The sequence below is a fragment of the Siniperca chuatsi genome, linkage group LG2, assembly GCF_020085105.1.
Source record: "Siniperca chuatsi isolate FFG_IHB_CAS linkage group LG2, ASM2008510v1, whole genome shotgun sequence".
NCBI lineage: Eukaryota > Metazoa > Chordata > Actinopteri > Centrarchiformes > Sinipercidae > Siniperca > Siniperca chuatsi.
Genome location: NC_058043.1, coordinates 6386683 through 6401274, shown reverse-complemented (window position 1 = coordinate 6401274; position 14592 = coordinate 6386683). Strand labels below are relative to the sequence as shown.

The window sequence follows — 14592 nt, the reverse complement described above, 5'->3', positions numbered from 1 at the left end:
AGACGATGGTTACGCACTGTAACAGTCCAGCATAGAGCAGAGTAGGAGAGTAAACAGCTCTCCATGCGCGGCGAGGCATGAGGGAGAGCGCACAGTTAAAGCACCATAAATAAAAAGCACTCTGACAAAACACAGAGTGAAGAACAGAAAAACGACACATCCTGCAGATAGAAACAAATTAACGAGCAGGGGGAAGACCAAGAAGACAAATGAATCACCTCTGCGGCCGTCTCATGAAGGAGGCCAAGGGGAAGCACCACTGACCTGCCGACATCGTGCCCAGCAGCTGGCTGCATGACCGAGAGAGCTGTCACAACATTGCGAAGTGCAACCTGGCGGAGAAGTGTGCTCAGCGCCTCCGCTCTCTGCTGACTGAGTCTAATTCCACTCCCAGATAGATGATGCACAGGGAGGGAGTGGGAGGGTTCACTCACAATTTATTGTGAAGCCTAAACATTACAGGTGTGTTAACAACTTCACAGTCTGTAACGCAGCTTCCTCTCTGGAGCTTCCTCTCTCACTCACACACACACTGAAGCTCATAATCACACACTATGTTAGAAAAAACGTGTGTGGGTGAAACCTCTGGTTGTATGGGACAGCTACAGCTGAATCGAGTCACAGGCAGACTGTTTTTTCTAAAGAAATCTGCTCTTTAGAGGATGTTGGTTTGTTTTATTGCAAAACATTTGGTTCATAAGAGCATTTTCAACATGGCTGGGTCCAGGCTACGTGCCTACTAATAGTTTCCACCTGTTCCGACAACGTCTTCAGGTAGTTCACCCGAACGTGTCCACAAGCTCCCACCTCACTGTGTCAGGGATGCAACCAGAAATTGCAGTGACTCATCGCCTGCCATGCCGCGATCCCACAAAGAAAAATGGGAGCCAAGTAGTAAGTGGGCGTGGACTAAAAGTCTTCAGTGCTGCGCGAGCGAGGGATGAACCCACTAACGATGGCCTTAGAGGGCGAAGCCTATACGACATAGAACTTTGTATTGTTTTGTGAAGTTTTCAAAAAAGTACTGTCTTGGTATCAAAACTTTGGTATCGTATTTGCAAAAGCAGCAGAGACATACGTATATAAGCACCAAGCACAAACAGAAAAAACTGGTGTGCACCAATCCGCAGCAGATGCATAAAAAAGAGAACATGAGGAAATAAGGAGATTAAAATACCTTCTACAACAATCTTTTGCGTGAAAAATGCAGTCTGCAGTCTCTTACGGTCTTGATGCTGTAATGTTAGTTTTTTCTTTATTACAGGTGACTGTTAGTGCTTATACACTTGATTATAACTACATGTACTTGTAGTCATGCTGCTGCGATGTACAACAATGTATTGCTGCCAGCAACCTCCCCAAAAAAATTGATCAGTTTCAGTTATCACTGCATACCAAATTATTCCATTTGAACAAGAAATGTTCTTTGTTATTAACAACATATCACTATCTTGTCAGAGAGAGAGATGAGGGATTCAGCAGATTTTTTGAGACATTGTTCACATACTTTGTGTACCTGGATGATTAAAAATGGAGGGTCAGGGCTAAATCATCCCTAAACAACACCAGAATATCTTCCTTGAGAACTTCTGATTCTGCACAAAACTAAACTACACAAGGCGACACTCGAGGTTACTAAACCTGTTAATGTTAACTGTTAACTGTTAATGATGCAGTGGCACCATCAGATGGTACGTTATCATATATTTCGTATCAAAACTTTCCACCAACAGTTTGTTGTAATGGTTTGTTCTGTCTGCTTCACGTGCTTGGTTGTATCTTGCTGACGTGTATTGTTAATTTCTGAGGAGGTGCACAACCAACACAGAATACATAAGGTATCCATAATGTACACACAAACGCATAGTTAAAAGCAAGTATAAAAGCAATCTTACTGAGAATTTTCTCCTTAAAATTTCCAACACAATCCAACTTAATTCAATGAAAATTCTCCCACTGCTTATATGGAGTAATCTGTGTATTAAGACTAAAAGCAGTTCAGGGCCAGTCACACTGACTGAGAAGTTATGTACTTGCAGTGCGTCCCGCAGTGCCTACGTGAACCAGCACAAACCATATTTCAGGATGACAAATACACCGACCTGCCCAGGGACTTGTTCACCCATTTAAATGTTGCAGATTCCATCATAAAACAAACTGAACTGTAGACAAAAGGCAGAAATGGTTTACTATTTACTAACCTTGATCTGTCGCCCTCTACAGGACAAGCTGTGGCACTGGAGGAGGCTGCACCATGTTTAGCTGCACCATGTTTAGCTGCTTTGAGAAATGCAGGTTCTCCTTGTTGAGCTGCTTTCCCTCTCCCATCACTGGCTGAGTCTATCTGGTTACTTGGTCCTGTCACTGCAGCTGTGTTTTGATTGGACGAAGGGGTAGACGTGTCGCTATTACTGGGACCCCAGTTTTCCACTCTTACTGGTGTACCATCTCTCTGATCTCCAGGCTCACCTCCTCCTCGACTTCCTCCTTTCCTCTGTCCCTCTGTGGGAGTCTCTGCTCCGTCCTCCCTCCTCTCCTCCTCCCCCAGCTCCAGCTGCAGTGCTGAGTGAATTAACTCCAGAGTGGCTGCCACTGCTTTCTTGCCAGGAGTGAGCTGGACCGACTCAGAAGGACCTCCTTGACCTAAAAGAGGGGTGGTGTGACGGCTACCTGTACAAATGGGATTGGGAAGGAAGCCTTTGATGGGATTAATGCTCAACTCTGCCTGCTGCTGCTGCAGCTGCTGAGCCTGACGCTCAGCCCGTAACTGTGAGATGGCGAATCGAAGAACCTCAAAGTCTGTGCCTGAATGGTGCGGCACACCTTCCTTACAGGAGGCATCTGGGACGAGTTGGTCAGAGAGGTGGGAGAGAGGGGGGAGGCTGGAGACGGACTGCTGGAGGAGATGTTGGGGTTGGTCACTCGAGGAGAGGGGATGGATGTGCTCTGGGAAGATAGAGGGTGAGGGTTCAGAGCCCAACACAGAGTCACTATGACTCAGCTGCCTCCCGAGACCTGAAGACAGAGGACAGCACTGAGCAGAACACATGGCGAGACAATAGAAAACAGTAGGAGGATCCAGACCAGAGGTTCCCATCTTTTTTGGCTTTGGACCCCAATTTAAGGTCTGAATTTTTTTTGTAACCCCAGCTATTTAAAATAAAGAAATGTATTTGCCATTGCATACTTTTCAAAAGACTGACAGGGATTTTAAAAAAGTTTTCTTAAAGAATATTTTAGTCCACAATCACAGTTATGCTACTTAAAGGGGAAGTGTGAAGATTTCACACATTAAAGTCTGTTTACAAGTCTTGGGGGGTACTACTAACGCGATGCATACAGTTTGCGATAGGCCTACTGTAACTTCACAGCTTCGTTTGGTGGCATTACTAATGTACGACTCAACAAGCTTGCATATATAATGTATTCCCTCAGCTGAGAATCTATAATCGCTCAGTCAGAATTTCCTCAGGAAAAGGATTAGTGAAAGAGTGGTGCTTTTTACAGCTGATTTAAGCTGAACCTCTGAACATATCCTCCTCCGGAGCAGGTTGTGTGTTCAGCATGAGTTGCCATGGTGATCTAATCAGGGTAAAAGAGAGCCACCTTTGTGACACTGAAAACTCAGGCTTTAGGCTCAACATAGCTGGCTAAAACACTAATCTTGCTTCGTAGTACACCCCTCAGGTCACATGTGAAAGTCGAGGTTTATGAAGTTCAACGGTCATGCAACATAATTCAAGCAATTTATTTTTTTAACAGGATTTTTATATTTTATATTTGCCATAACTGACGTTTGGGAGCAAGCATGTCATCTAGGATTGGCTGCTTGTCCTTGATGTCATGGTAACCGACCAGTCTGGTGAAGTCGTGCAGAATTCCTTCAATACTCGCCACAATGATGCCACCACTGGAGTATGCAGGGAACTTCTCAAAATTATGATCTGAGTAGAAAAACAAAAATAAAACAAGTAACATCAATACTACAGTTCAGGTGGTAAAATTAGGTTTTCAAATCTCAGCAGCTAATCAGGTAATCACTGCTGAGTCACCGGTATTGATAAACACCCTCGAGTGTAGGGATACTCAGATCGATCAGACGCTGATCGTTATAGGCCGATATTCAGTAAAAATATGCAATCGGGAGATTGGGATTAATGCTTTCTAGTCGCCAATCGCGAAAACCATTCGAGGACGCACATTGTATTTGTTTACTAGCGGATCGTGATCTCTCCAATATGGCGAGCACGCAGACGCATAACAGCGACATCCAGCAGGCTCCTTTCCAGTCAAGATGGCGGCAAAGCTAACGAAAAGATAGAGATTTATTCATCTCGTACTGTGTCTAACTTTAGTGGATCATAACATATAGGATATTAGTTGAGATAAAACGTTTCTATGGATGTCAGTTATTGAGCCACGACAAAGGCCAAAATGTGGTCTGCAACAGACTAGGTAAGCCTTTGTTTTTAGCCTAGCAGTTGTTGATCACTTGCGGCCCCAACCAGCTGGTTAAGAGGAGTCAGGAGTCAGCAGTTGGTATAAAACCGAGCAGTCAAAAGCCAATTGCTCAATTTCCAGCCATGCTAGATTAAATTTACACTTCCCTGGCATATTTAGTTTTCGGTAACTGGCTCATCAAGGTGAGGAAGAAAGGAGAGGGAGAGCCGGTGACGAGTCAGAGGGTGACAAATCAGAGAGGGAGAGTCGGTGATGTATCAGAATTTAAAAAAGAAAAAGCTGAGCGATTTCTGGTTCTGAGCAATTTAATTATAATGACTTGATAAACAAAACTTTAGTATAAATATAAGACAGCGAGGTTCATTTGAATTTCAAGGACTTTTTAAATCACTTTGTTAAAAAAAAAATAAATAAAAATAAAAATCAGCTGATATGGCTCATAGACGATCGGCAATCGGTATCGGCGGAAAAAAACGTGTTCAGGGTATCCCTACTGGAGTGCCAGTGCTCCTGACATGTACATACCAGTCAGGAAGACTGTGTGTCGGTATTGTGTGTATCGGGCCTGGAGCTCCTTAAGACAGTCCAGGTCAGGTGACTGATGGTTGTTCATGTCGCAGTGATGGTAGGGGAGGAACTCAACGATCTGCCGCTTCTGATAGGCTGACAGTACGTCCAGTAGGTTGGCTGCATCTCTCCTGAACCTGACAACCAAACAAATGTACAAACACGTTTAAAAACCTACTTTCTTGTCTGTATTTCAAAACAGTCTGCACTTTCAGCCGCAAGTCAGAGCCCATGATCTGCAGGATGTAGTAGAGAGTATGTTAACTGTGCTTCCTCTAACAGTTGGGTAAACAGTATAGTGACCAAGACTAAAACTCAAACTTTCCAATTAATTAATTCTCCATGTTTTGGGAGATCTTTAGCTTTGACTGTGTGGGGCTGTAACCCTTTGTCTCAGTCATAACTGACTGAGACGTGTGGGGAACACACAGACATTACGCATGCACACACGCACGCACGCAGCTTGCATCTGCACGCACACACACACACACACACACACACACACACACACACACACACACACACACACTGCTGGATTCAGTGTGACATTGTATATCAGTGTCTACATTGTCCACTGAGGAAAACAATAGCAATAAATCCACTTGGAAGTCCTCAGTATCGAAGTAATCCAGTTAAAAGGTGTCCATGGTTATAATGCAAACATAAACTTGCTAGTGGCTAATTCAACATGACTTTTAATGGTGTAGATGTGCCAAAATGTAAAGGCTAAAAAAACGGGCTCTGGTGCAGCTAACTGGCTGACTGCATGGCACAGAATCAGTACCTGGCTTGTTCTTTTAATTTCTTGTGGGTTTTGCAGTGAACCTTCCACCTCCAGACACTGTCTGGAGAACTGTGCTGTTCCAGGAACATCAGCAGTGCAGCCAGTCGATCTGCAGAACAACATCTCATTAATCAACATATCAGTTCAGTTGAAACACAAAAAAGGTCACTTCCAGTGATGCATGTGTCACAGAAAGACTGATTCAAATATTCCCAAAATATTTTTAGCACAATAATACAATATTTTTCACTATGACAAAATAAATCTTGTGTATTTCTTGAAAATAAGATTCTCAATATTATCCGTTAAGTGGAACTAGTATGAGACTAGTAAGAGCAAAAATAAAAAGAAGGTGTTTTTCCATTACAATGATCTAAAACTACATTTTGTTGGATACTGCTGTTGGATTCTAATCCCTGACCTACCATGAGTGATGAAGTCTGGATTGAGGACTAACTCGTCCGAAACGATGCAGCCTCCAGAAACAAAAAGCTCGTTGTAGCTGTTGTTCCTGATGTCGTCCAGTGTATCGATTCCCACAAACACCACAGAGGGGTGTCGCTTCAGAGACATCAAACCCGGGATCTGATAAGTACCCAAACACATAAACACACCTCCTGTTAGTCCTGTTTTAGTTTAGCTATTTATCATCCAGTAAACCACTCTCTGTATCTGTCCAGCATGAAGAATAGATGAATAATTTGGTTAATGATGAACAGAAAAGAAAAAAAAAGTTTGATGTGCTTCTCAGAGACGTGGCTTCACCAGGATATCCCGGATCATAACGTTTCTGTGCCGAAGACGCCGCGTCCCAGTGGCTCCCAGTCTCCACTACAGACTGGTGGCACTAACCTCCCACATAATGAAGACCCTGGAGAGACTGGTGCTGGAACAGCTGTGGCCCATGGTCAGACCCCTCCTGGACCCCTTTCAGTTTGCCTACCAGCCCCGGGTGGGAGTTGAGGACGCAATCATCTTCCTGCTGAACCACATCTACACCCACCTGGACAAGCCGGCAAGCACGGTGAGGATCGTGTATTTTGACTTCTCCAGTGCTTTCAACACCATCTGGCCTGCCCTGCTGGGTGAGAAGCTGGCAGTGATGCAGGTGGAAGCCCCCCTCGTGTCCTGGATTGTGGACTACCTGACTGGCAGACCACAGCACGTGCGCCTGCAGCACTGTGTGTCGGACAGCGTGGTCAGCAACACTGGGGCCCCTCAGGGGACTGTCCTCTCTCCCTTCCTCTTCACCATCTACACCACAGACTTCAGCTACCACACAGAGTCCTGCCACCTTCAGAAGTTTTCTGATGACTCTGCTGTGGTGGGATGTATCAGCGGTGGTGATGAGACGGAGTACAGGGCTGTGGTGGGTAACTTTGTCTCATGGTGTGAGCAGAACCATCTGCAGCTCAATGCAACAAAGTCTAAGGAGCTGGTTGTGGATCTACGGAGGGCCAAGGCACCAGCGACCCGGTTTCCATCCAGGGGGTCAGTGTGGACATTGTAGAGGATTACAAGTACCTGGGAGTACACATGGACAATAAACTGGACTGGACCAAGAACACTCAAGCTGTTTACAGGAAGGGCCAGAGCCGCCTCTATTTTCTGAGGAGGCTGAGGTCCTTCAACATCTGCCGGACAATGCTGAGGATGTTTTATGAGTCTGTGGTGGCCAGTGCTATCCTGTATGCTGTTGCATGCTGGGGCAGCAGGTTGAGGCTAGCGGACGCTAACAGGCTCAACAAACTGATCCGTAAGGCCAGTGACATTGTGGGGGTGGAGCTGGACTCTCAATCGGTGGTGTCAGAGAGGAGGATGCTGGCCAAACTACATGCCATCTTGGACAGTGTCTCCCACCCACTCCATGACGTGCTGGTCAAACAAAGGAGCACCTTCAGCGAAAGACTCATCCCCCCCAAAAAGCACCACAGAGCGCCACAGGAAGTCATTCCTGCCTGTGGCCATCAAACTCTTTCACTCCTCCCTCTAATGGTTAGTCTGTTTGACCCTAGGTCATTAAACAGGACATTGATCATTAACATCTCTGCAATTCTTAAAATATTGTGCAATATTCTCTGTTCAATATTGCTGTGCCATATACTCTGTTTCTGTTTAATATTCCCTGTTTATTGATATGTATTAATACTTATATTACTGCTGTGGAATATCCACCTCTAATAATTTGATTAATCTGCTACACTTACCTTGAAAGTACTCATTATTGCACTATTACTTATTACTTATATTATTACATTGTATTATACCATACTATACTGAACAACCTTTGTACTTAAGTTATTTTAGCTTATATCTACTTTGTACTTAATTTATCTTAGCTGTATTATAGTGTATTATATTTTGATTTGCTAGTACTTCTATTCCTGTGTGCAGTGACGTGATAATGAGCAGCTGTAACGAAAGAGTTTCCCCTCGGGGATCAATACACACCTGGTGTGCAAAACTGCCCTCTTCACACACCAGTATGGTATCAGTATGCACACTGTGAAGGCAGCTAAGACACCCGGTCTGCAGTCTACTTGCAGGTTTATGTCCGTGCATGTTTTGTTACAGGTGCGATCTCTCTCTCTATTTATCCTCCCAAAACATAAATAAAGCCTCACAACTGAGTTAGAAAATAGCAGAGAAAGAAATAAGAGAGGGAGAGAGAGGAAGAGGGGAAAAAATGGTGCAAAGGGGAGAGGGGGCATCATAAAAGCGAAACTAAGTGAAAACCAAAATAACTTTATGTGGTCCATATTTCATTGTGGTTACCAAATAAATAAAAAAAACACAGGTAAAACTTTAACACTCAACAAAGTAGATTTCATGTACTGCTGAATGCAGAACATGCAGCGTGTTCACTCTGAGGGGATTTCCTCCAGAGGCATTTGCATTGCTCAGAACAGCAGGGCGTTGACCCGTTAACAGCAGGTGAAGTTATGACGTGCCAGGTGTGGTTAAAGCCTCTGGAACATGCACAAAATAGTCAAATCAGCTATGGGGCAACAATAGATTGCACTCTCATTTTCTGCTACTATCACAACAGAGAAAACCTGTTTGTCTGGAGGCTCCTGCACATTTCCAGACATCAATGGTTTATGAAGGTCCCAGAGGGGCACAAGTCAGTTAGTCAATATACACATCGGGCAGGGTCTCGTCTCCACTCTGCTGTGAGAAGGTCAACGCTACTTCTGGAGCGTATCAAACCAAACTAACCACAAAGGTCTGTTTAAAGGTTTGTGGCGTGACAGCTACCTGGGACTGACCGCTGGACACAATTTGAACATCTGGCAACCTGAGGAACTAATATCAATGACAGCTGGTGCAGCTAGTGAGAAAGCCAGCACAAAGAAAAAGATGCTAAAAAAAAAAAAAAAAAAAAAAAAGGTTGGATCGCCTCAAATCCAGTCTTAGAGGGGAAATAAAGTGCAGTCCACCTGCCAAGTCAGAGGAAGGTTGACAAACACCAAATAACACAGATTTTACTGAACCCTCTGTAGACCTGTAAAACTGAAATATACAGTAGACTGACAGAGTGGTTAACCTGCAGAGACCACTAGGTTAATGCCAGGAAGTCACGTCCACCTTGTTTACCGTTACTAGTAGTAAGGACAAAAAGAAAGTAAGTAACTGATTATTCATTAGTACCTTGTGTACGTGTCCAGCTATGTCTTTGTTCTTAATGATGACCAGCAGTCTGTTGTCAGAGTTTTCTTGGTTCAGAAAAGCCACAGGACTCTGCTCCACGTTACCCTGCTTCATCAGGTGTTCCTGCAACATAAGAGTACTACATCAATATGGGATGACACCTTATTTTTCAAGAGCTACTTGATCAAAGCAAAACTAGAGGTCAAATAGTTTTTATGAATCTCTGCCATTACATTCCAGTTTGGACTGATCCCTTCATTCAATTTCTAACTTTTAAAAATCACTTAATGTACTTTTTCAGAATTTTGACCAGAATCTTCTAATTAAAGTCATCAATCCTTCACATTCATTGATGGATTGATTAACTCTAAGAACTAAATTATTAACATAGGTTTGTATGTATTTAAGCATCCATGCTCATCTATTTGCCCGTATTATTCATGCAGCGTGAACTATGCTGCCCTTGAGGTTACCTTGACGTCTTCATAGACCTGGTCCTCTGGCTCGGTGCTGTGGAGGTAGAACTGCAGGGAGTTTCTCTTGACGTCTTTGATGATCTCCACCAGGCTGTTGAACACCTCTGGCTGCAGCTGGCTAATCAGGGAGCTCAGGGCTGTGGCCGGGGGAGCCGGACCTGTGCCGGGCCTCGGGACGGAGACAGAGGCCGGACTGGAGACCGGCTCAGAGACACCGCTGAACCCTGGCAAAGTCACCTCATAGTTTGTACTACTCCCACCTTCTACTCTAGTGATACAATGTATAGTCCCGGAAGTGGTGTTGTCCTGTGTTTGTCTGATGTTATGAGTGACTGTTCTATCAACCTCTAAAGTGTGGCTTTGCTGTGGTTTCCAGTGGGACTGTGGGGACTTGTTAGGAGAAGGATGGAGGACGGCAGTGCTGGTAGGCTTGTTGACAGAACCAGACGCAGATGTAGTAACAGATAAAGTGACATTAGAAGTTGGGGGATTCCTGTTGTTTGTAGCATCAGGAAACTGTTTAGTGATTGTATTTGGCTGCCACACTTCACTTCCTCTGAAGAGTGCAGGAGTTTGACTGACTGAAGCACCGGCATCAGCAGCTGTCAGTTCACCACAGAGACCATCATCATCTCTGCCTGTTTTAGCATTAGCTGCTCGGATGCTGGACACAAAAGCACTAACTCTGCTAGCCAATGCAGCATCAGCATTAGTCCGGTTGGTGACAGGCTTATGGCTCGGCCACCTGTCATCAAACTCTGTTAGCATGCTGTCAATGCTGTCCTGTAGTGAGTTAACATAGTCCTGGACAGGGGGGCAGGGATTGTAGAAAGACACATACTGTGAAAACTTTGATATGGGCTGAGATATGGGGGGGTGTGGGAGTGTGTGTTGAAGTGCTGTGAATTCTGTGTTTGAAGTGGAGTGAGGGGACTGTGGGAAGTTGTAATGAATGCTCTCCTCCTGCAGGAGGAGCTGTATCTCAGAGGAGAAGTCGCCCACGTGTTTGTCCACAATTTTGTCAATATCTCTGAGCGGGCGAGAAGGAGGTGAGGAGACAGACGGAGAAAAAAAAGAGCTACCTACCAGTTCCTTCACTTCTCCTTTTTGCTCCTTATCACTAGCTACCACATGTTTCATGTCCACCATGTCCTCATCTTGATTACCCTCGTCTGCTTCTTCTTCCCCTCGCTTTTGCACTCTCTCAACTGGCTGTGTTTCCTTTTCCTCCTCTAAAGGTTCTGCCTCTACCTCTTTCACCTCCCCTGTTTTCCCCTCGTCATCTTCCTTCTCTCGCTCAGTGGCTGGTGGTGAGGGGTTTGTCCTCCTCTCTGAAGCTGGAGGGATAGATGGCTGGATGGATACAGAAATGGATGGCTCCTCATTCTTCTTTTCTTTCCACTGAGGTTTCGCTTCTCTGTCCTTAGACATTCCTGCAGGAGGCAGATTATGTTAGACTGGAAACACAATAGATGAATACGGAGTAAAGAAACTCCGGATGCAGAATGTGGTCTGGGCCTAATTTGAATAATAAGCTTAATATGTGAAGTGAAAGCACTTCCCATTAAAATACATACGGAGAGCTGATGAATTAAAGGAAAAACCTGAATAAATAAGTGAAGAAATATAACAAATGCAGATGCGGCGTAACAGCTTGTTTCACACATGTGTAACTGCGACCAAACTGTCAGTCACACGCTCTTGATCTGTTTTCAAATTACATTTCCAAAAGAGAGTTACATATGTAACTCCAGTTCTATGAATTCTGACCTCCAGAGACAGTATGTAGAACCTGGATTTACACCGTCTGTGATGGTCAGGAAGAATCAAACAGAACTCCACAATGACAAGTGGTGATCTCTGTTTTTATATGTCTTGATAGGACGAGCCTGGTTCAGATCAGAGTGGACGTGACATTGTGTGGAGTACGAGGCAATATCACAGATTTATTTGGTCTAGAGGACAGAATTACTGTATTTTCTCTAGAAATAGGCAAGACCTGCTGCAGTGAACACTAAAGATTGGGACCTGAACAATAAAGTGACGGTACATATAATTTGATATTTAAAAAAAAAAAAAGCTGTTCTAGAGACACTTTACGTTGGCTTTTCCCTATAACTTGTCATCTATCTTGTTAAATATTTATGTTTATGTTCAGTTAAATGTAATGTCACTCATTAGCAGTAAACACAAAAACCATTCCACAACTGGTGCCCCAGAACACCTGAATCGACCATTAACTTTTGTATGCACATACATCACATAGTGAAGCTTAAGAGCTTAACTTATATAACAAGCAAAACTAAAGCAAATAGTGGCTGTAAGATTTGCACTAATCACATAACGCTAATCTACATTATAACATCAAATCAATTTAGCACTGAAAAAGCTAAAGGCCAAAAAACATTGAAATGTGACCTCAGCTCCACGTCTACTTTCTCACAGCCAGGCTTTAGCAAATACTGCAGCAGGAAATAAAATTTGACCAATTTTCAAATGTTGAAGTTCCAAACTGTGAAATGACTAATATCCATGACATGGCAGTAAAAACTGGCATTACAGTCTAAAACTTGAACAGATGCAACAAGTAGACCCTGAGAGTAACTCAGTGTGGCTGAGGTTACCTGCAAACTCCATGGAGGCTGTGGGGGCTAACTGCTCCTCGTTAGCACCACTGTGGTCCTTGTTAAAGGGGCTGAGCTCATTAGGCTCCGGGGACTGGCACCAGGAGGGAGAGAGGGGATGGCTGAGCTGATGAAAGGGGCAGAGGGAATGAGATGGGGTAGGGCTGGGCTGTGGAGATGGGCATTGGGAGGGAGAGGGGGGAGGGCTGGGCTCCGGGGACGGGCATTGAGACGGGGAAGGGGGAGGACTAGGCTCTGGAGACGGGCATTGGGAGGGTGAAGGGGGAGGGCTGGGGTCAGGTGATGGGCATTGGGAGGGGGAGGGAGGAGGACTAGGCTCGGGAGATGGGCACTGGAATGGGGAGGGAGGAAGGCTGGGCTCAGGAGACGAGGTGGGGCTCTTCCTGGGAGGTTTGGTTGTTGTGGTGATGCTTGTTGCCGTGGTGAGGTGCTGGAAGCGAGGGTCCTGAGGGATGTTTCTATCTCTCTGGGTGTACCTCTCTGAACACAGACCTGCAGAAAGAGTTTACAGTTAACTTCAACTTTCATTTCATTCTTGTCACTCCTGTGACTCTGCTGTCTGGTCAGGACCAGGTCCTTCAAAACCAGCATTGCAAGCCACTAGTAGTATAGCAAAATATTTTGCATACTAAATTTCACCAAACAATTAAAAGACTTGTATTTCATATCATACAGTTACATTGTGATCTGATGCTTGTTGCCTTAATCCTGAGCGCTGGGCAGAGTAATAAGCTGCTCTGGAAAAGGTTTTAGTGCAAAATGCATATTTGCTGTGTCTTAAAGAAACCAGTGAGTAACCTTTTCCTTTGTTTCTCTCTTTTGTCTTATTTTTATTTTCCCTAATATTATGATGCATTTATGTATGGGATGGATGTATGCTGGTGTTAATGTTTGTATATGTGTTAAGTAAATGTGTTTGCTTGCTGATTTATTTTGTAAAAATTAACTAAAAATATTTGAATACTAACGATAACTATTTTGGCATTTTATATAAATGGTATTGTTTTTATGTATATCCTGACTGGGCAGGCAGACAGACAGACCTGTAATGGGGATGAGAACCCACGGGACTTCCCCCTCTTCCTCATCCTCTTCGAATCCTCCTGCTCTCCTCCCCAGCCCTTCTCCTCTACCTGCTGCTCCGTGGTGATTCATCTCCCCGCTGTGGGAGCTGGGACTGAATCCCTCCAAACTACTGATGCTGCCTGCCGTCTGCTCCTACACACAGACAAAACCACACACTTTGTTAACCATACCTGCTCCATTTTAAGGATTTATGTTAGGAACTTCTGACCTACTGGAGTTTTATGAAAGAGGGTCTGAAAAGAGGCTAAACTCTGTTTCTGCTAGCAGAGGAACTCATAGTACAAGAAGTGTCTAAACTTATTTTTATAACTAATAAGTAATGCAATCATTTCCACAGTTTTTTTCATGTAATGTTTTTTACAATGTCTTACTGTAGCTACGTATCGCAGTACCTGCACTTTTGCAAGACAATGATCCAATATTCCCTCTGGGATTAAAAAATACAGTAACATTAATGACATTTTTAGCTTGGCAGTATTAGCTAAACTATCACAGAGACCTTAAAAGGATGTGTTTGGATTTTTTTTCAAGTGTAAAACAATACTTATATGCTAAATGTATGTTTAGAGAGTTACTGGTCAGTGTAATCATCAATTTATCCAACTCAGACTGCTGAAGCCTCATATTAGCTTTAACTGATCTTTAGAAGTCATTTTTACACAGAACGAGGACTGTGTACTAGTCATGCTATGAAAGTATCACTTCACAGCCAGTATATTACATAGTTATTGTTTTGAGATAGACCTGTCCTTTTAGTGACAACCTCTTGGCGAAAAGGAGTTGGTTAGCCATTGTGCTAACCAGAAGATGTCGGAAAAAATATTTCTATCCAAGAATGATTATATTTTTATGAGACTTTTTCAGGGAGTGCATTCCAAAACTGGGGAAAACAGTTACAACAGAGTAAGAAATCTCATAGCCT

At 43.9% G+C, this 14592-nt stretch overlaps 1 protein-coding gene across 4 annotated transcripts in view; it reads right to left on the bottom strand.

The window, feature by feature from the left end:
- The window catches only part of tasora (transcription activation suppressor a), a 39160-nt gene that overhangs the window by 3054 nt on the left and 21514 nt on the right, over positions 1-14592 (bottom strand). For all 4 annotated transcript variants that reach the window (XM_044210482.1, XM_044210473.1, XM_044210455.1 and 1 more), the window contains exons 19-27: positions 13628-13802; positions 12564-13076; positions 9937-11372; positions 9464-9586; positions 6238-6397; positions 5813-5921; positions 4987-5165; positions 3795-3944; positions 2202-3015 (exon numbers count right to left, since the gene is read on the bottom strand). In XM_044210482.1, coding sequence (XP_044066417.1) covers positions 2202-3015; positions 3795-3944; positions 4987-5165; positions 5813-5921; positions 6238-6397; positions 9464-9586; positions 9937-11372; positions 12564-13076; positions 13628-13802 — 3659 coding nt within the window. The remainder of the gene's footprint in view (positions 1-2201; positions 3016-3794; positions 3945-4986; positions 5166-5812; positions 5922-6237; positions 6398-9463; positions 9587-9936; positions 11373-12563; positions 13077-13627; positions 13803-14592) is intronic.